The sequence below is a fragment of the Acanthochromis polyacanthus genome, chromosome 5, assembly GCF_021347895.1.
Source record: "Acanthochromis polyacanthus isolate Apoly-LR-REF ecotype Palm Island chromosome 5, KAUST_Apoly_ChrSc, whole genome shotgun sequence".
Taxonomy (NCBI): Eukaryota; Metazoa; Chordata; class Actinopteri; family Pomacentridae; genus Acanthochromis; species Acanthochromis polyacanthus.
The window spans coordinates 28,313,217-28,336,299 of record NC_067117.1 but is presented as its reverse complement, the minus strand read 5'-3'; the positions used below and the strand labels follow the sequence as shown (position 1 = coordinate 28,336,299).

General features: G+C 38.0%; 1 protein-coding gene across 1 annotated transcript in view; it reads left to right on the top strand.

Annotated features, from left to right (window-relative positions):
* LOC110955772 (copine-9-like) overlaps positions 1-22,320 on the top strand; it is a 209,958-nt gene extending 187,638 nt beyond the window's left edge. Inside the window, 4 exon segments of the mRNA XM_022200897.2 lie at positions 504-606; positions 5,289-5,346; positions 16,667-16,740; positions 18,533-22,320. Coding sequence (XP_022056589.2) covers positions 504-606; positions 5,289-5,346; positions 16,667-16,740; positions 18,533-18,763 — 466 coding nt within the window. The 3' untranslated portion in view covers positions 18,764-22,320.
* Positions 22,321-23,083: the final 763 nt, after the last annotated feature.

Below are 23,083 nucleotides of genomic sequence, written 5' to 3'. Positions count from 1 at the left end.
AGTTAAAGAAGGTCTCAAGTGGCTTTAAGTTATTTAGAATTTTAGAGACTACCAAGAGTTTCTATCACCTCACCTGAAATATGCTACCCTGAAACTTATGTCAATACTCAGTTAAGTCTACAAACATGCTTCATGGAGGTACAAATACGCAAATACCTTGAGCTGTACAGGATTTTTGCAGCTTTGTCATCTGGAAAACTGTATATTTGGGCTGAAAAAAGAAGCGGCTGTCATATTTCATTTGAGTTTTTTCAAAACCACTTTATGTAACTCCACTGGAACATGCTCATATACGCAAGAAAATCTGACATGTTGTTTCAAATGCAACAGAAAATTTGCTGTACTTGTTGGGGTCACAGAAACAGTGTAATTCACACAATGCTTCCCCTCGTAGACTGGGACTTGGAGCACATGTTGCTGATGTTCACCAGGGTTGCAGATGTGTGCTGGCTGTGTTGAGGATCTAACTTCCGTGTGCATGTTTATGTGTTTATTGATGGTAGGTGTGCTGCAGAAGTGACTGATGGCTCTCAGTACTTTGTGCTGCTGATGATCACGGATGGCGTCATCTCAGACATGGCTCAGACCAAAGAGGCCGTGGTCAATGTGAGTAGACGCAACACACTAAACACCAAACTATGTAGAGGCTGGGGATGTTCCGATAAAAATACTTTTTTGCCCCCAGTCTGATCCGAGTCATTTAATGTTTTGTGTCTTCTGATACCAAGTCCCAATCTGATGCCATGTTCCTAGATAATACACACTTTAAGTACTTTTATTAAAATCAATCTAGTGTATATGATTGACAGGTGAAAAAGTAAATAATGTATTTAAAAAAAAAATGCAATTCTGCATCCAGTCTGTTCTTTAATAATCTGTATGTGGTCACGAATCTTGTTGTAGAGTTCCAGGGAATACTGTGTCTTGCAACCTCCCAAACAAAACCTGGGTTTTCCACATGCACGGCAGTAAATATGTTGTAGATTAGCTAAGTGGACCCTCTTACTGTATAATACTGTTTGTCACTCGGGTTACAGTTCATTCTGTGTTGGTAAGCAGAGAGGACTGTTGTTGTTTTGTTGCCAACCGGCCAACGTGACAAAGACTTCTGTCATGCTTCATGCCATCTGACCAGAGCTCATGGATTTCAGACAAGCAGAGATCAGTTAGGTCATTGTAAAAGTGAAACTACCAAGATGACGACTGGGTGGTGCCTATAAGGACTTTGGTTGTACCTTTAAAAGCAAGTCAGTTCCATGCAGTTGCCAGGACTGAAAGTTTCTTCGCCTAGGACAGAAAATGTAAAATTCTGGAGGGAAAAAAAGAATCCTGAGTTCCTATACTGGTTTATCAGTTATATGTTGATGATACCCAGTTGCATTCAGAAGCAACTATTTTCTAAGTGCCTCATGTATGAATTGCATCAGAGTTGTTGGGCGGTTGTCAGAGTAGATGGTGGGCATATAAATCATGTGCCCGTTACACCCACGGCCAGGCCAAACACTCAGATTCTCTTCTGTGGATAACTGTCCTGTTATATTGCCGGTCAAATTTTAAAGAAAAACAATGATGAAAACATTTTTTCGGAATAAAACTTTTTCTGCTTGGCCTAATAAGGGTAGTCAGCATATAAAATAAAAACGCAAACCCACCCTGAACAGAAGAAATGTCTTGTATTAATTTGTCAACATCACTCTTTAAAAAGAAAAAAAAATCTAAATGTAAAATAAAATCTAAAAATAATTAATGTGATGTGAAACTATTGTATTTTATATATAGATCTTCCCATCGTAAATTTATAAAAAAGTTTTAACATGCATTTTTATTTTAAAAAAATCATCACTGAAAGATGATCTGTGAGAGGGAAAGAACACTACTACACTAAATATTGATTGAAATGGTTACTAATGAAGTTAATTATGAGATTCAAACTATGTTTATTGGGATTTTTGGATAATTAAACACGATCCAGGAACATCCTTGCTGTTCTTGACAAAACAAACCTAACAGCATGGTTTAGGCACCTACACCCCTCTGGTTGAGGTTGGGAAAAGATTATGGGTTTGATTAGGTGTAAATGTCACCATTGTGTCTTACATCGTTTTCTCTGTGGTAAATGACTCTATGATCAAGAGGACGGGGACTGTGACTGTGCAGGAAACAACATAATTCTTACAAGAGTGGGTGGTTTAACTTTGCTGCGGGTGTGCGGTCAAAAATAAACTGCAGGACTCAGGATTTACCACAAACCAGAGGGATGGATTCAAGAAACGAAACCGAAAAGAGGATTAAATTTACAGTACAAAGGCAAAACAAGGAAAGTCTGACATGTGGATAAGGTCCCAAGTTGTTAGTGACACAGTAAAGAGATGGAAAAGAACTGGACTTTGTTGCAGCGGATTGTGTTGACATTCATCTGGACATACAAAGACTTAAACAGAGATTGTGGTGATTCTTATTCTGCATTTTTTGCCTCCTGTAACCTCTAATCTCTAAACATAACCTTAAACGTGAAAGGGTAAATGAATTGAATGTCCTACTGGAAGATTGTGTATTTAACGGAACAAACATGTCATCACTGAACATATTACTGATTACTATTATAGACATGTCAAATACTATTTCTTCATCGCTTCAATGCACTTTTGTTGAAGTGGATTGTAATGTGCAGGGGAAGCAGTTTAACTGTATTACATCATGATTTTAATTAGGTTAAGAGAAAATTGCACAAAAAATGTAACAATCTTAAATAAAATCGAATTCAACATCAGAGTGATTGAAACTAAATCGTAGCTGAAAAGCACAGAAAATGATAGAAAAACTCAATCAAAACTTTAATTTCTTAACCCTCCTGTCGTCCTTCGGGTCAAATTGATCTGTTTTAAAGTTTTAAAAATGTGGAAAAATTTTTTTTTTTCACAGTGAAAACTTCCACATTTTCAAACATTTTTTTGGAAATTTTTGAACATTTTTTGGTGGAAAAAACAAATTCAAAAAATATTTAAGAACATTCAGAAAATATTTAAGAACATTCAGAAAAAAAATCACCCAAAATCCAGTGAATTTTGCAGTCAAATTTGGGGATTTTTTTTATTTAAAAAAATAAAACTTTTGAGGGAAACCTTTCAGGAATTTTCTTCCTGAAGATTTTGCACATTTTTATGAATTTGTGGAAATTTTTTCTGAATTTTCGGACTTTTTTCAGACAAGGCAACAACATTTTTTGGTAAGGACAACACGAGGGTTAATTCAGAAAACAGTCATTTCACTAGCCTGAGGGTCCAACAGAGGAGTCTGGCAAACACTAATTTATATAAAACTACAGTTTCATGAAGATCTCTGATTAAAGGTACTGGATTGAAATTGCCAAAGGCTTTTTTATATATATATAATTATCCTGAGTGATTTAAAATCATATCCCTCCTTTCAGCTAAACATGCAAATATTTTATGTCATGCACTTTTCTTAGTGTGCTTTACAATATTCTGTCATTTGATGAACGTGAGTAAACATGAGTATTTTTGTACAAAACTGCATCTATTTTGGTCTGCAGCCGCCAAAGCCGAGTGATAGATATCATGTGTCTGTGTGGCTTCAGTTCATGTTAAGAAACGTAAGTAAATGACAGAGCTCAGTAGGAGGGAATTTAATAAATCCTGTCCTATGCTGCGACTGTCCCCAGAAATCCTGCAGGATTAACACTGAAGTCACCATCAAAACTGAAAGATTTGGAGCGATGGAGTCTGGAGGACAGTGTGTGTTTCTGAACAGTGAAAAAATGAGATTATGAAAAGTAGCTTATTAAAATGTAGTTACCACCATAGTACCGGCTAAAATATTTAAAGGGAGGATAATACACTTTGCTTTTTTTAAGCCTTGGTGCTACTTTTCTAGTGTTTCTGGGATCCAATAATAAAGACAAACTCAGCAGTGAGCTTTAGCTTTGATAGCCACCATGACAAGTCTGGTTTGGATTTTAAAATGACACTAATCAGTATTTTCAGTTAACAACAGCTCAAATATGGAGGTGGACACAATTATCAGAAATTCTACAGAAAGCTTCAGCTCTTTAAACTGTTTAAATCCTTTCAGCTCACTGTTCTGGATTTACTGCCATGTTTTTCTTATTTATTAGCCACTCATCTCCAACCACAGTAAAGCAACTATAGAAAACTATATTCTAGCATCAATGCAAACCAAATTATGCTGGTTGGTTAACACTGAGGAGCATTTAACAAATGAAGGTCCCTGGTCTGGGCCGTGCAGCTTTCCGCATGGAGTTTGCATGTTCTCCCTGTGCATGTGTGAGTTTTCTCCGGGTACTCCAGTCCAAAAACATGCTCAGGTTAACTGGTGATTGTAAATTGTTGGTAGGTGTGAATGTGAGTGTGATTCTTTGTCTCTATGTGTAGCCCTGTGATAGACTAGTGTCCAGGTGTCCCCTGCCTTCACCCTAAGTCAGCTGGGATAGACTCCAGTCCTCCTCAGCCCTAATGAGGATTAACCGGTGTCTAGATAACGGATGGATGGATGGATGGATGGATGGATGGAGTTAATCAGGAAAATAGGGCTGCTTCTAAAAAGTATTTTAAAACGACTATTAATTACCTGTCTAAAAATGTAGTCGATAACCTAATGTGCCTCAGTATTTAAGTAATTTAACTTGGATACTTTCCAGTACTTTTGGATTACCTCAACACCAAAAATTCAATTAAAGATGACACAAATTAAGAGTAATATGAGTGAGCTGACCCTGAGATGCTGTGGTGTATTTATGGAGAAAATGGTGTCCCAGAATCCAGTAATACCCAATTTAAAAACTTAAAAATCCAATATTTTTATTAATTTATTATTTACTAATCATTAAAAATCCATATGTAGTGATTACTTGCCTAACCACGGAAACTTTTGGTACCAAAAAAAAGTGTTTTCACTGTTACTGGGCTACATTTTACTATTTCAATGTGCTGTGCTTGTGTGTATATTATTGGAACCATTTTTGCACCTCACGTAATTATTTATTGGTGATACAATATTTTAATGTATTCTTATCTCAGCATATTCTATTCTATTCTAAGATAATTCAATTTATCCTGTTTAATTTCCATATGTCTGCTTCTACTATTGTACAGTTGTTGCTCCGTTCTGTGTCCAACTCTGTGTGCCTCAAATTGTCCCCAGTGGAGAAATAAAGTGTCTTGAATTGAAAATTTGATTAAATTGGGTGTTTTTTTTCTGATGGGTAAACTGTAGTTTTGACTCATACACCTTCTGTGTTTCCTCCACAGGCATCCTCTCTGCCCATGTCCATCATCATAGTGGGAGTCGGCCCCGCTGAGTTTGACGGTAAGTGAATGAATTTATCGGTAAATTAAAAGCCATTTAAGCAATGCTGGGACAGTTGTTTCTATCCACATCACTGCATTGTTAAAACAATACTTTTATACAGGAGCAATGTAAATTTCAGCCATGTAATGCTACTCGCAGGCATGTAAATCCTTTATTTATCCCCCTGCCCTGCCTCCACCTACAATACAAGCCTGAAATATCAGTCAGTTTATGCTCACGGTTTAATAATTTACAGGAGGGCTGTGGTGAGCCACGGACAGACAGAAAATGTCAGCCACGATATCATAACAGAGAAAAGACATCCCAGTGGAAAACCCAACCGCTTAATGCTGAATCGCAAATAGGAACCTGCATGGAAAGTTTTTAATGACCCCAGGACATTAAAGGAGAGAAAAATCACTGTTATGGTGATGTTATGTGATTCCAGACAGGATCAAATAGACTTTAGTTGTGTCAGTCAGAAGTTCTCAAAGCTTTCTTTAATTAGTGGCCAATTCTAGAGTAGCAATTCTTGAAGAAAGTGTGTGTGATCATTGTGTGTTGAAACTGGTTGGATCATTAAAGCATTATTGTATCTAAAGAGCTTATTCACAGATGTTTGAAGTTTGCAGTGTGGGAAGATTTTGCACAGATTGTACAGATAGTTACAACTGCAGTGGAGAACGGGCAGAAAAAAAGCATAAAAGCCTTTTTTTTAAATTGTTCTGTGTCTGAACTGTATGTAGGTGCTAAATTATGAAAACATTGGAACTAAATAAACATTCATAGGCTATAATGCACCACATAAGCTTTATGTTTATCCATTTGAAATGTCAAGTTCTATTAACTGACACCAATTATTTAATTTACAAGTTAAAGTTAAATTAACTCAGTTCTGTGTGCTCTATCCTATTTATATTCTTAGTTTACATTATAGCAGTTACATTTTAACTTCTGATTTAAGCATATTTTATATAAACATCTAGTCAACTGAACTCAAAATTCTAGGTTCTGAAAGTGATTATTAAACTAGTTTCTGTATAGATTTTATTTAATTACATGGAACAAAAAATGGTTTGATATCATTTATTCTGAAATTTTACAGTACAAACACAGTATCAACTAGTCTAATGCCCATTAATTGTGTTCCTGGATTTAAGCACCTCTTCTTCTTCTTCTTCTTCTTCTTTTTCTTCTTCTTGGTCTTTTTGTTCTTGTTCTTCTCCTTCTTGTTGTTCTTCTTCCTTTTCTTCTTCTTCTTCTTAGTCTTCTTGATCTTCTTCTTGGTCTTCTTATTCTTCTTCTTGATCTTGTTCTTCTTGTTTGTTCTTGTTCTTCTTGGTCTTGGTCTTCTTCTTTTTCTTCTTCATGCTCTTCTTGTTCTTCTTCTCCTTGTTCTTGGTCATGTTGTTTTGCCTTTCTTCTTCTTCTTGGTCTTGCTCTTGTTCTTCTTCTTCTTCTTTCTGGCCTCCATCAGTAGCTGTTTCTTTGCCGTCATTCCACCATGAAGGTCTGATTCACATACTCGGATGCTGAGATGTGTTTGCTGCTTGAACTCTGTGAATCTCTGACATGGCTCTAATCTTAGCTGCTGTTAATTGTTGATTTCTGATGTTGGTAACTCTAACTAATGCAGCTGAGGGAACTCTTGGTGTCTGTTTCCTCATGAGAGCCGGTTTAACATCAGCGTTTGATGGTTTGGCAAAGATAGTGCCAGTCGGGTGCAGAAGCTCATCAAGGCAAACGTATTTTTGCTTTTGTTTACACTTTCTTTCAGTTTTGTACTGCACTGCTGCTAGTCATAAATATATAGAAAGGTGTGTCTGCACATTTTATTGGGATTGTATACCTGGCATCCAATTAAACAGAGAGCTCACTAATCAGACAGTGCTCACTAATATAACTACATTATTTGCTCTGGTTCTCATACTAGCTAACATTGCTAACATGTGGTGCAGGGACAGATTTTCTTCATTTTTTTTTTCCACAAATCTAATGGATGTCTAAAGCATGTATTCAGATTTGCATGTTGTTTGGTGTTTTAAAGTGAATTGAGTCGAATATCAACGTTGTCCTGTGTGCTGTGGGGATAAAAAATGTTTTCATTTAAAATTACCATTAATTTAACATTATTTAAGATTTTTGACATGTGAACACACTGTTTCTGTCAGACAGCAGTTTTTCAAACGGAGGCTCCCTGCTGTTTAGCTTCATAGAGAACAAAGAGATGCTGTCAGCTGCATTAATTAGAAGCACAGTTTGTTATTTAAATAGAGAAGTCCTACTGTACTGTGATGAAGTGTTACAGAACGCGCTGCTCAAACAGATTGTTGCCTTTCTGATGATCTGCTCTGAACCCTGGAGGAAAAATCATGGCGGGAAGAGAATACTGATTCCCACATGAAGGTCTTTAACGATTCCCGTGATATTTTCGCTCATAAAGAAACAGATTTGTTTTACATGGAGCTGCGTCATGATGGGTTGGGGAAAGTTAAGAGGTTTGTCAGATGTGGTTATAAAGTCCTTGTAGATGTTTCTACTCAGCTCAGATCTGAATTGTGCTGACAGACAGAATGCTTTACTTTTCCATCTTCATTTTCTGATGAGTGAGTTGATAATTCATCGAAATGTGTTCATTCTCCTCTGATTGTTAGAGTCCAAATGCCAATGCATGCTGTCGAGTTTTCGCCGTTTCCCCTAAGCCTGAGGTGGCATCTTTCAGACTTTTCCATCTCACTGTTAACATGTTGGGAAATTCCTCTTTTCAAACAGAGAACATATCCGCCAGCATAATGTGTAATTAAGCAGCAGACCAGAACAGCAAGTCTTTAATTAAATTTTCTTTTTTTTTTCCTTTCTTTCGCAGTTGAGTGTTGAAAGAAAACTGCAGCTGGTTAAAACAGGAGTTTTTATTTCCTTCAGTTTTGTTGGTCCTGATAACATTGTGCTCATAATTATAATTGTTGGAACTCAAATCATCTGGGAACAGGCAATGTGCACAAAGTTATCATTATCAACAGAATCAGTGGCAAAGCGACAAAAATAAAACTCTAGTTTCAACCATTTGTTCAAGTTTTTTCTTGAACCCTGCACTAATCAGTATTTCTATTTTGGGTTTGTACTAAAGACAAAAGCTCTGATACTACACCCATACTTTTTCTTTTTAACCATCTGAACATCAAAACTGTGTTTAAAGTTACATGATATCTATAAAAATAAAGCATGCAAGGAGCTGAAAGACTGTTGGATTTTGAACTTCCCCACTGTCCTTGAACTAATTAGTGTGATATGTTGTTCCATTGGAAAGCATATCCAAAACCAAGCTCAAAACCATGATATTTCATCAAAATCACTTTTTCTGCACGCCTCATTTAAAAATTCATCCAACATTAACTATCAGCTCCAACTAGACTCTTTAAAAAAGGAAGAAAATTGTTGCTCGTCACCTGCGACCAACAGTGACTCGGCAAAAATTCTGGGAATTTTCAGGAGAACTAGGCTGAACTGCAGGCTGTGTTTACACAAAGCCAACAGTGGACAACTGTGGAAGCTAGTTAGATGTCTATAGCATGTAGAGGTACCATTTGCTTCCAGTTTCGGGAACACCTTTACTTCTAGCTGTGGTTATGTTGTTATTATAGAAATGCAGGATTTTATATTGCAGTGAAAAATGCGCCCACGGTGTCGAAAAAGGTGACAGATGGAGATGCTCTGTTTCTGAGTAAAGTGTGTGTTACAGTGGTATGTGCCATTGTTCCTTTGTATACCAGGTCTAGGCCTCATTACGTCTCAGCATACATAGGTTTCAATTAAGACTACTGGCACTGCTAACTATGTTCTGTTCACGTTTGCCGAATTTCTTTTGCAGCAGAGGCATGAAATTCTTTTTCTTTACACTTGTAGGACATTTTTATTCCTTCACACCTGCTGTGGTCCGAAGCTTTATGTCTCTAGGTTTTCCATCAGGCCCATTCTCAAAATTGACTGGAAGAATTGTCTTCAGTTTTGGCAGAAAAAGTCACTTTGACTCAAAGATGAACAATTAGAATTTGCGGGTCAAAGATCGGATGTTTTCGGCCATAAATAAGAAATGATATGCTAAGTATGACAAAATTCTAACAGAATAGAACAGCTAGGTGACTGCATTTTCATCCAAGAGGTCAAAGGTCACCTTCACTGTGGTTTCGTGATGCTCTGTAACTAAACTTCTGGACATTATTCAATACCTTAACTCAGGAACTTCACCTGAAACTGAATTAGTGACAAAAATCTTGAGTGCACATCCTGAATTGAATTTCCTTTCAGGGATTAATAAAGTGACTGTATTGTATTGAAACTGTCAGATCCTGGAGAACTGGAACTTCTCATTGGACGTTAAGGATGGTCATATTGAAAGATAGCAGATGAATTTAATCTGTAGACGCAAAAAAATATATAGTTAATGAGATTTCCTATGTGTCCAGACTTTAGTTACACCCTGTATAAAGAGTCTGGAAGGACACAGATGTCAACTGCAGCTTAGCTTAAGGCATGTTTCCCCCAGATACGTCAATTTCTGATTTCCCATTCATGCCCTATGTGACATGCCCCATGTCACATTCTGGTTGTGTTGCGGTGTGTTTCAAGCTGTGTTGGGCCACGTCATCTCCAAGTTACCTGAAGCTCATTTGCATAAAATAGATTTGACTTCTACTTTATACAAATGAGGTGCTGGAAGTGGAAGTCTGATGCCTTGCGAAACTTTCGTAAACGTCCAAACTAGCTGTTGTTGAAATAAAATGAGGACAGATTCAGCAGCTGCATAGCTAATATCTTGCCTCAGATGTTTTCAGAAATACTTTTTGCTGAATTGTTTTCATAATAAAAGAGAAAGTTTTCGACCGAACCGCCATGTTGGTCCAACGCCTCTAATAGACTGAAGGTCTGAAGGACTGTTATGCATGCCTACCAAGTGGGCAGTATTTAGATACAACATGTTCCCATGCGAGAGAAAATCCCCCTGTGGACACACACCATGGATGCTGTAATTCTAGTTGTACATCAAGCTTTATATTGTCATTTACATGGACATTTCAAGATTGGCCAATATATTCCTTTCAGGGCTCAATCTGATGCTGGATATTGGCCCCGATAATTGATCGATAATCAGTCGATCCCTTGTGTCGATTATGTTAATGATCAAATCTCGTGAACAGGTATACATCAGTCAGAAAATGAGCAGTGTGTAGCTAGTTTGTACAGGGACAAGATCTCATTGAATCTGACTCTTATAGTCAAACTTCACAGAAAATGAAAATGCTCTTGCATGAGGTTCATTGATGGCTCTGCCCAGTCATTTTTGGAAGATATTTCTCTAAAAACGAGTGATGTTGAGTCCATCTGGTTCCAACAGTTTGATCTGTAAAGTCTACAGAAAGTTTATAATGTAAAGTTTAGCCCCACTCTAAAGAGACTCATAATCACAATCTGAGCAGCCCTGCAAAGCATAGATGTCCTTTTGTAAGTTAATTAGCGAAATGATTTGAATTAAAAGACAAGATGAGGGATGGTAAAGTCAGAACTTTTTTCCAGCTGAGTGAATTAAAAGCCCTCGTTGGGACCTATTATTCAGCATGGAGGGTTAAGGCTCATGTCAAGGGTGAATGCTTGTGTGAGAGAAAAAATGGAATTTCAACAGAGAATGGAAAGATCATGACAGGAGGAGAAGCAGAAAACAAAGTGTTGATAGTTAGAGGACAGGACAGTACATGTATTTATAGATCCGTCTGCTTCCAGCGACCAATTTAACAGATCTTTGTGAAGAAAGATGTTCGCTTCACCTGTCAAGAATGAAGCACGAGAGGGAAATTAAAGTGGCAAGAGCAGATCTTTACTGTTGTGTTTGGTGAATCATCTTTGATATTCCTTTTACTCTCCTTCTATCAGTTGCACTCTGGACTCAACAAAACACTTTGCATATTCTGTCACCCAACATACAGCTGATTGTGATGTGTGATCTGTGAGGCTGAAAAGTTTCAAAGCATGGTCATGTGGTCCTGGGAAGGAGGATAAATCAAGCGCTCCTCATGTGATTTTTGAGCTACCCAGGTCTGGTCCCCTGTTGAAGAAACCTCCTCACATCACTCACTCCCAGTCAGAGCCATGTGGGAATCAGCCTTTGAAATCAAATTTTTTTTAGAAACCTTTCTGTTCTTGCTTGTTTCATCCTCCCCATGTATCTTTTCTTCATCTCTCTGTTCCCCGAAGCTCATCTATCTTCCCACACTGCTAAAAATATATTTTACTCTTATTTTAGGATAGAAGTCGGGTTTTAAAATGATCAAAACTGGGCGACCACAGACGTGTTTTTGGAACATTATGTAGCTTTAATTCAAAAAATGTCTTCATCTTATCAAGTGATTTTTATGCACTTTCTGCCTATTTTAAATGGCGGCACTAAATGGGGTCTGACATTTAAAGTGCATCTTTTATCTGTTTTTTTTTCTTTATTGTTCAATATACATTTAATAGAGGCAAAACATGTAGTGCAAAACCATCTCGATGGCCTTCTCCCCTTCTTCTTTACACATACATCACATTAATGAGTAAGGTTGACATTCTGCAGTTTTCATAGCAAATTTCATGAAAATAAGGAGTCCAACTACGGATGTGTGTAGTGTGCTCTCAGAAAGTACAGAAGAGTGACATTTTATGTTTTTCCCTGTGTGTACTGGATTTGAAATCAAAGGAAGCGAAAGAAAAGGCCTTCTGGAGGGAAGTTCTGTGGTCAGATGACACAAAGATTTAGGTATTTGGCCACGGTGACTAGAAATATGTTTTGAGGAGAGAAGGTGAAGCCTTTAATCCCAAGAACACCACACCTACCATGAAGCATGGTGGTGGCAGTATTATGCTCTGGGGGGTTTTGGTGTCAGTAGAACTGGTGTTTTACAACATGATGGAGGATAACTTCCACATTCTTCAGGAAAACCTAGAATCAGCAGCCAGAAGGGTGGTCTTGGAGGCAGTTGATCCCAAAACATGAATTAAAAGTGGTAAAGAAATGGCAAAATTAAGCTGGAATTAGGATTTTAGAATGGTCTGCCCAAAGTCCCGATTTAAACTAAACAAAACTAGTCTCTGTCAGACAGTCAATAAATTTTGCTTAACCATACCAGTTCTGTCAAGAGGGTTGGTCAGAGATAAACCAGAAGCTTGTATACGACTGCCAAAAGCACCTAGCAGAGGTGGAATTGTCCATGAAACGTTTAACCAAATATTATATATGGTATATTTGTGACCCAGCAGATTGTGTCAAATTTCCAGAGGAACTATAGTAAATCTATGAAAAAAAATATTCGTGCCTGTGATTCCATCTTTGGAAACTCATTACTGCCATGATACACATGGTCTTTAGGAGTTTATGTTAGCCTTTCTTCACAACTTTATCAAGTGAAGTAGAGTATAAAGTTCTGCGGAGTAAAGAAACCACCAGCCAGCCAAGGAAAACTACTGGAGCTGATGGCCCTCAGACTGTGAGGAAGAACCTCAAAACCACAATGAGAGATGTAATAGACAGTCTGGAGGTCACAGGTGTGGCAGTATCACAATCCACAGGGCTAGGAGACTCAAAGAGCAGAACTACAACTCTACTGAAAGATGCAGAATTTGGCAGGAATCCGAAGGCTGAGCTGGAAGAAATCATAGATGTGAGACCGAAAGTGTGAAGATCCAACCCAGTGCAGGTTCTTAGTTCAACATGTCATGATCCTGACAGGTTTGTCTGCTGTTAGAACAGACTCTTTGTCAGCCTGGATGATGGAACAGATGACAGCAGCAGCAGGATGAAATATTTCGTACAAAGCAGTTCCTCCAGTCTGATTTGCCAGACCGTTATCCTGCATTAACGCACTGCCCATCAACCAACGCTTTGAGTGACACTAACTAGAAGGTGTCAGCGAGGCCACGTGATCCATTCTAGCTGCTGAAAAGGAGCCGGAACACAGAGAACTCCTGCAGCAAACACCGACTGAAGGCAGCTGATTTGAAGGCCCGGAGGAGCATCTCGAAGAAGAAACTAAACGTTCTGTTCTGTCAGTGGGTCGCAGACTTGATGCTGTCATCTCACCAAAGAGCTGCGCAACCAAACATTAGATTTAATCGCTTTTATGTTCGGTGACATTTATCTGTTATCTGCTTTGGAGGAAGTGCAGCTCTTTGTTTAAAATGACAAAATGCATGAGCATCTAAATAATGTGAAATAAACGTCGGTCTTTGCTTTTGTTTTGCTTTGATTCTGCTCTATTCTGTTCTATTCTATTCTGTTCTGTTCTTACGTATTCTCTTCGTATCCTGTCTTATCTTAATCTTATCTTTTCTAAATCTTTTTTTATTCTCGTTTTAGTCTGATCTTACAACATTCATAGATTATTAGATAAATTCTGTTAATACTACTAATAAATACACAAAGGATTCTGACCAATAAAAAGGATTATTGTCCATAATAGTTTTTAAATGGTTTATAGCTGTATAGGATTTATGAATGGTATTCTTTGATCTTTAATATACACTTATCACTAATTATAGTCGATGCTTCATGTACAGTCAGAGCTTTATCTGTTTTCTCGCTCTGTCATTAAGAACAATGTCAGGGTTTTCATGGACGACTCACTGCACTCTAGCTGGAAGCCTGACTGATATTTCCATACATCCCTGAGCCTCTGAGAGTGTGATCACATACACACATACACAGAAGATTGCCATGTGTTTTTCAGGGCGACAGGAGGATTTCCATCAGGCTCGCTGTCTCGGTAGACGTTCAGGGGTTTACCCATCTCACCTGAGCCCTCCTTCGCTTCCTTCTCTACTGTTTCTCTCCCTTATTTTCTGTCACATCTCTGTCCCCCGCTGCCTCACCCCTCTCCTCTCTTATACAGTCCGGTCAATTTATTCCTTCCCCCCCTTTCTTCTCCCCTGCTGCTTCCAAGCACCATCTGCCATCTCAGTGTGCCATGTGGAGCCTCACCAGCTTCCATCAGCATCCCCCACTCAGCTTCATTACACTTTTGCTTCTTCACTTTATTTTTCTTACATTTTTTCTATTCTCGTTCATGTATTTTTCTCCCTTTCCTTTGTTTGATTTCCATTCCTTTACACTCATCGCGTTTCTCTTTCTTTTACTTTCTTGTTTTCTATCACCTTGTTTTGCATTTCCACCCCTTTTCTTGACTTTTTCTTCGTCTTTCTTTTACTCTAAAAAAATAGCGTTTTGGTTCAGCAAAAAATTTGCGTCACTCTTTTTGAGTTGTGAGAACTGCTAATGAAATTATGTTCAATGAACACCCATTTAGTTAAGGATTTGGAGCATACATACACGTTTTTATGTTGATTTCTCATTAAAAATAAGCACCTAATTAAAAGAAAAAAATATGAACACAAGTTTTTAAGTTTGCAGATTAAAACAAGTCAGCCTAGTGTAAGATGACTTAAAATCCTGACCTCAAGGTGAAGAAAATAAATATCAAGGAAAATTATTTTTTAGTTATTAAATTATATCAACTTGAATTTAGTTTTAAATCAACTAATGCAGGCTCCAGTGCTGCCATGACCCTAATGAGGATTAAGTGGTGTATAGAGGATGGATGGATGGATCAACTAATGCAGAATTTTCATCTTGAAACCATGTTTTTAAATAAGGGGTCGGTACCTTGAATTACTTTTAAGAATGTGACTTATTTTCCATTTCTTTTGTTTCCTTATGATTCTTTTCCTTTCATTTGTTTTCTTTGCATTTAATTTCTTTATTTTTCATGACTTTGCTTTTTTCTTTCTTTTTGCTCTACTTTCTGTCTCTTTATTCTCTCTCTTAGTTTCCTTTTTCTTTACTTTACATTCACATGTGTCTCTTGGGAATGGCATCTGTTTGATTGTCACTTGCTCATCTGTTTTCCTTTGTTGACAACAAACTATAAATAGGCTGACGCAGAACTCCGATGGTTCTCCAGTCTTATTCGATCTTTACGTCCTGTGGCCTGTACAAGCTGTAATGATGCTGGTTTACAGAACATATTCTTGTTTTTTCTTGCACTTAGACAGCAGCAGGAAACAGATGTGGTGCAGAACGTGTCTTTGGTCTGAAATCCGTGTTGGTCCCTAAGGATGGTTGCATGGCTTGTCAGCAGCCTGGTTTTTTATTTGCATCATCACAGGCAATGTGTTGGGGATTAACTTTGAAGAGAAACTGCGTACATTTAAAAGCAGAGAACAAAAGAAAGCGCACAGAAGTCAGCTCTCTGTTCGCTAACATGTCAGTAAGTTCTAATAATCGTCAATATTTCGTGACTTCTTTCGTCTCCGAGTGTTGAAGGTTATTTCCGTCGTTGTTTAGATCTGGGGGGAAAAAGTCAAAGATAGATGTATGTACTTTTAGCAGCTGAAGTTTTGCCTGTTTTTGTCCTGTGAGACATAATTAATGTTGTTTACACTGGAAGTGATTCAAGTTAGCCAGACAGCAAAGCTTTCTCTGCTGTTGATTTCTAATGAATTCCTCTAATGATAAAGACGTGAGATTCGGTTTGCAACAGTTGTGAAAATAGAAAGGACAGAATATTAAACCGCACTCGCTGTGGTTGTGATTCATGTATGAAAAGAAGATCCTAAGCAGTGCTTCTCCTACAACACCAGTTACTACAATGACATAATTCTTGTCACTGGATCCCAGTTTATGACTAAAGAGATTCTCACCACAGCAGGCTCTCTTTCACATCTAGTCAGGCCTGTGATAGAAAATCTGGGTTCCAGTTTGACAATAATCAGAGCTTTGAAATCTTTCAAAAATACAGCCTATTTTCACTTCTAAACGCATAGAGACCATTTCAAATGCTGATATTTCTTCTCATTTTGGGGAATATTGTAACAGTTTCGTTTTCAAAAATGTGTTCATCTTCACTTATATCTACCTGAGGAAAATCCCTTTTAAATCTCTCCTTAAGACATACTTTTATCAGGGAGCCTTTTTCTAATGTAATTTTATTTTTTATTTACTTTGAACTAAATTTAATTTAATTTAATACTTTATCTACCTCTTTAACACTTTTAAAGTTGGTTTATACACCTTGTTGTGCTTTCATCTGCCTTTTAAATTCTGATGATTTTATTACCTTCTGTTGTATTTTGTTTCCCTGTGGAGCACTTTTGTAACCTTGATTCTAAAAAATGCCAAATAAGGATTATTCATATTATTATTGCTATAAAATGTTCTTTTTCTTGTTCCACTTCTGAGTGTCACCATGCTGCATATGTACAACTAACTACGTGGAGGCTGTATCTGATGACTGTTTAATGTGTTTGTTGTCTGCAGCGATGGAGGAGCTGGATGGAGACGAGGTCAGAGTTTCTTCCAGAGGACGCTTTGCTGAGAGAGACATCGTCCAGGTGCATATTATTCTACAAACACTCTGAATTTTAGCCTTCAGATTTCATGTCTATCGTCAGATAATTCAGATTTTATCAAACAGCTGCAGTCAAAATGATTCAACATCTCCATCCCACCAGACAAACTAGTGATATGAATTTAATTTAAGTCATTATAAATTTATAATTATTATTTTAAAGTTTTAAGGATGAATTACACAACTGAGATGGTCCATTCTCGGAATAATTATCAACCAAGCTTTGAGCCACTTGGATGCTTGCTTGGGATTATCGTCTTTCTGGAAAGTTTAGTGATTACTTAGCTTTAGTTTAAAGTCTCATAACTCCACTAAACAGACTCTCAGAACTCTACAGTCTGATCCACATTCTTTTGCTTGTGTTTTTTTAGTCATGAATGAAGGCCAGCAAAGTTTCTGGGCGTGAAGTTCTTCATATCGTCTGCACTAATGATTGTGTTGCTGACTTCACCAGATCCTCCTGCAGATATTTGCTGCAATAAAGGGATTTCTCTGGGAATGTAACAGAAGTTTAAAACTTGCACATGAACTTTTTCTCTGCTAAAAGGGTGTCTTCCTTGCCTCTGTCGCCTTTGGGCTTGCTCTTGGAGTCAGGCATTCTGTAAAGTGTCTTGAGACAATTTGACTGTAATTGGCGCTATATAAATAGAATAGTATTGAGTTGAATTGAACTTGCTGGTTCCGCCTCTTGGAACTTGATTTGTCTTGAAAATATTTAATAATGAAATACTATTGAACCTCTTAGCCTTTGAGACAGCTTCTTGATCTTTGTTAGGTTTACTCCTCAGCTTGAACATCTGAAAAGATGCAAATTAAATCTTTATCACAGCCCATGCCAATGCAGCAGTTTCTAAAAGCTTTGTCGTGTTTTTCAGCTAATTTTTTAGTTTTACATAGCAGCGAATGGTTAAGAAGAGCAAAAATAGACAAGAAAAGCATTCAGAGAGCACGGTATTCTGGCAAGGCTGCTCAGTCGTATCATTTCCAACTAATTACATTTTTATTAAAAATTGTGGATCCAGACTATAACTACATTATGCATAATTTTCAGTGTCTTATGCATGTGTACGATATGTACGGATACTGAACAGCATGAAATATGTAGTGGGCGATGGGAACTCCTGCAGGCAGCTGACATAGTGTTCGCTTGTTGTCGTAGTTACAGTGACGCTGTGACGCTATCTTGCAGTGATACAGAAATCTTTAACAAATCCGTGGATCCAGACTATGAGCCGCATCACTGTCAAAATCTAATAATTTGGTCCCTGAGTCATTTCTGACCTTCCCTAAAAATTTCATCCGTCACATAACTCCTTGGTTGAGTAATAAGGCTTCAATATGACATAGCGGTATTATGAGATACACCTAAAAGAGATTAGATTACATATAAATTCTTCATTAGTCAGATTATGCAACAAAAAATTCTACAGGTTTAAGTATATCTGAAAACTTCTATACATTCAGCTGGGTTGTATGATTTTGGCTGCTGCTGTGCAGACTGTACTGGAAATTAGATCCTGCGACAAAACAGTTCAGCTGAAGCAGCATCTTGTACAATGAGGCGTAGCGATGGACAGACGCCCCAACAATTATCTTCTGCTTACTCATTATATATCATCACTCCATTGTGTTTTGTGAACTTTAGGAACAAATTTGAGAGCTTCTTCTCACTTTTAACGACACGCATGTACTGTTACATTATTACCCAGCAAGTACTTGCAGTCAGGAAGTAAACTGAACAATTACAACAACATGTATTCTTGCTTCTCGCCTAGTTTGTTCCTTTCCGTGATTACATTGACCGGTCAGGGAACCAGGTCCTGAGCATGGCCCGGCTGGCAAAAGACGTCCTGGCAGAGATCCCCGACCAGCTGCTATCTTTCATGAGGACCCGAGGGATCGAACCTCGGCCCCCGCTGCCTGCCACCTCCGACTCCCCCTCCATGTCCACCACCACCACCGCAACGACCACTTCTGCCCCCAAACAACGCAACACTCATGCCTGAGAGGAAGGGAGGCGAGTGGAGAAGCACAACTGTCTATTTGAGCAAAGGGATGTGTGTGTTTGTGTCAGTGTGTGTGTGTGTGTGTGTGTGTGTGTGTGTGTGTGTTTTGCATGGTTGATGGGAACCAAATAAACAGTAAACTGAACCTACAAGAAGAGAACTTGTTCCTGATGTGAGGATTCATCTGCAAAACCGGGACTGAGAGTGCAGAAAATACACGTTTTATCTTTTTAAGTGTTTCTGGTTCTGACTCTTTTCCGGCACTATACACGCTCTGCAGGTACGACACACAACTCTGCAAGGACACAGGCTGCATTTAAATCAAAGGCTTCAAATGCTCAGCACACTTTTTTGTCATCTATTCTGGATTTTTTTTTTTTTTCAGAGAACTTCTCCTGCAGATTTCAAAGTCTGCAACTCTGTCCACCCCACTTCAGTTCCTGCTCACAGTGATAAGAGAGTCTGCTGTAATAGAGTAATAAATCCTGAAGTAGCCGGCCGATTTGACTTCTATCTGCTGTAAAGAAAGACAGCACTGAGACTGATGTCCTTTACCTTGTTTGTTTCCACTCAGGGCATTTTTAAGGCTCGACAATAACGCAGAGGAGCAGGAATTGATGCTTGGCACCTGAGACATGTATGGCATATATATAACTGTATGCTGAACATGAAAGTCAAATTGTAAAGGGGTGGAGGTCATTCTACATTTCAAGGTGACCATTCAGAGATGAAGCGAAACTAATTCCACTAGGACGTGAGGAGCGACCACTACTGAGAGCCGGAAATATACAAGGCCTTGAAAATCAGCTTGAGATGGAGAACACCTTGAAATAGTCTCCGCTCCGGCACCTCTTCTCTCTGCACCCGGTGTACAATTTAATGAAAAAGAAGGTGCGAGTCATTTCAGCCCTGGCTGTAAAGCTGAACCTAACCCAGTCTGTGCGCTCTGCTCTCCCCCACTCTTCCTCTAAATTGTAACTCTCTCAGCTGGGGCTGTCATTTTAAAATGAATCATGCATGAGGAGGGGGCCTCTGGTTCTCAAGCTGTCTGGGCCATGTACCTGTTTAAAATGAATAGAGCCGGTCAGTGCACATTATTCCACAGGCCAGAATACTTCATATGTAGCAGAGTATGTGTGTGAATGGCTCACCATTACTTTTGTTCCTTTTTCCGAGAAGGAAGACACCGAGAAAGAGAAGGGGAAAAAAAGGACAGTGTGGTTTAGTACATGGTGCTGCAGCAGTGTTGGATATGTATGCACAGTTGTTCATGAATGCTGACTTTTTTCCACACTTACGATATTTTCTGATTGTCCTGCCTTTACTGTGTGCATGACGGACTCGAGCAAAAGCAAGTAGGTGCTTGAATAGAATCAGTTCCGTATAGTGGCCCTGAAGCGCTTGATGCACTGCAGCTTGTGAAAACTCATGCAAATAGACAAAAGAAAAGCAAAAAGAAAAAAACTGTTTATTAGTCACTCTATCCGGGCATAGCATGTAGAAAAAAACGTGGGATTATGCAACCAAAATGTTGTACAAACTCAACAGAAATGACTTTTTTTTATTAACGTTTTGATTTTTCTATCATTCAGATGTTTGGGGTCACTTAGAAATGTCCTTTTTTTTTTTTAAAGAAAAGCTTTTTTTCAATGAAGATAACATTAAATGACTCAGAAATACAGTCTAGACATTGTTAATGTGGTAAATGACTATTCTAGCTGGAAACAGCTGATTTCTGATGGAATATCTCCATAGGGGTACAGAGGAACATTTCCAGCAACCATCACTCCTGTGTTCTAATGCTACATTGTGTTAGCTAATGGTGTTGAAAGACTAATTGATGATTAGAAAACCCTTGTGCAATTATGTTAGCACGTGAATACAAGTGTGAGTTTTCATGGAAAACATGAAATTGTCTGGGTGACTTCAAACTTTTGAACACTAGTGTATAGAAATATTTTATGCTGTTATTTGAACTGGGAGGCAAGCAGTAAGCAAGAGGTTAACAGCAGATATCTGTAATAATATCTGAATAATGTAATCACTACGTTAAGCTTAAAAATATTAGCATCTATAACAATTTCACACCACTGACATACTGCCAACTTCTATATAGCAGTAACCAAAGTAAGTTTAAACTTTTTAAAGACTTCTGTTGTTTTGTACCTCATCTATCCTACAAAACAACTCAAAATATTGAGTGAACTATTGAATTTTGCTCATTTCAAGAAAAAAAATGCAAATGGGTCACGTGAAAATGACTTGAGGGTAGATTCAGTCAAAGCAGACGTGTTTCTTTTTAAGCTGTAGCTGAAAAGTAGAGTCAACAAGGCTTACTAAGACAAATAAAGAAGTTAGTTGATAAGATTATTGTATTTCACTTATTGAATTGTCCTGTAAAAAGATGCTACTACTGCAATGTGACATGATGAACCTTCTGTATTTGATTGTATTCTCCCTTGTTGCAGCACATTTTTGTATTTGGTTGTATTTTCTTGGCATTGTCTTACTAAATGCTACACATATTGTAAAACTGATGAGTTTAATTTGCTTTTCTTTTGATTATTTTCACACATGTTCCTACGTTGTAGCGCGCTGAGCTTTCAGGGCCACCATAGTTTACTACACCGCAACAGGTTGTGTCCTCTTTTTCTGGCATACAGACACTGTGCCATTGGGTCAAAGCTTTTAGTGTCTGACCTTTGACACTCATTCTAGACTCAGCAAGCAACGTAAGAGGAATGTTCAACCTGACCGGATCGCAAAAACAGAAAGCCGGGGAGGTCCATAAAGCCAAAAATGACAATAATGAATGGATTCATCTGGATTATTGAGCATCTGTCGCATTGTATCAGGAAGGAATTGGATATGTGGCCTTATTTCTGTCATAATCCTACAAGTATGTGCGAGGGAGGACTCTATTTTTATATGACGACACAGGAAACCTGTGGCATTTTGCATGCTTTTTGGCTGATATGCTGCCAATGATTGTACTATCTGTATCTTTATTCATATCTGAAAAATGACTTCAGACAACATTCCTACATGTCTTGACTCGTGTACTGTGCAGGAACATTCTTTCTATTTCCGCTGTTGTTGTGTACAGTATAGCTGAAGGAACTGCCAGCATAATAATCCAGAACATATAGGACATACATGAATGGTAGGCTAGATTTGTATGACATTTTAAAACATGCATGCATGTGTGATCAGTAAAGTACACCAACCCAAAGTCATATAACCTATTGTATATTTTTGTACGAAGCATGCTGAGCTTTCCACACAGAGTGTACAGGATGAGCTAATCACACTGACAAACTATATACTGCCCATCGTTTCTCCACAGTCTGCTGTGTTCTGTACATGTAGGTCAAATGTAAATACGTTAGTGATGTACAGATTATTTTGTGAGCTGTCTTCCTTCCCTTCATTCTGTTCCTCTATGATACTCTAAATGTGTTATTTTTGTCTCTATTTGTGTTGGTCAGAACTTATTTATAAGTTTGTCACTGTTTTTTTTGCTTAGAAACCAAATAAAGATGTTGTTTAAGGCTCAACTGTGGTAGTGGTAGTAATTGCTGGGTTATGGGCTGTACAAAAACCATTGGGGTTGTTTTTATTTTCTGACTTTTTGATGACACCACACAAGGATCTTCCAAGTATTCTAATTTATTGTTTATTTTCTGATATGGGGGGTTGAATTGCTGCAGTTTTTAGTGTATAATATTCAATCTTTAATATACATTTTGGTAGCAATTGTGAAATACACTGAACAAAAATATAAATGCAACACTTTTGTTTTTGCTCCCATTTTTTATAAGATGAACTCAAAGATCTAAAACTTTTCCCACATACACAATATCACCATTTCTCTCAAATATTGTTCACAAATCTGTCTAAATCTGTGATAGTGAGCACTTCTCCTTTGCTGAGATAATCCATCCCACCTCACAGGTGTGCCATATCAAGATGCTGATTAGACACCATGATTAGTGCACAGGTGTGCCTTAGACTGTCCACAATAAAAGGACACTCTGAAAGGTGCAGTTTTGTTTTATTGGGGGGGTCCACCCCTCTTCAATGGCTCTGCGAAGTTGCTGGATATTGGCGGGAACTGGTACACGCTGTCATACACACGTGGACAAAATTGTTGGTACCCCTCAGTTAAAGAAGGAAAAACCCACAATTCTCACTGAAATCACTTGAAACTCACAAAAGTAACAATAAATAAAAATTTATTGAAAATTAAATAATCAAAATCAGCCATCACTTTTGAATTGTTGATTAACATAATTATTTAAAAAAACAAACTAATGAAAT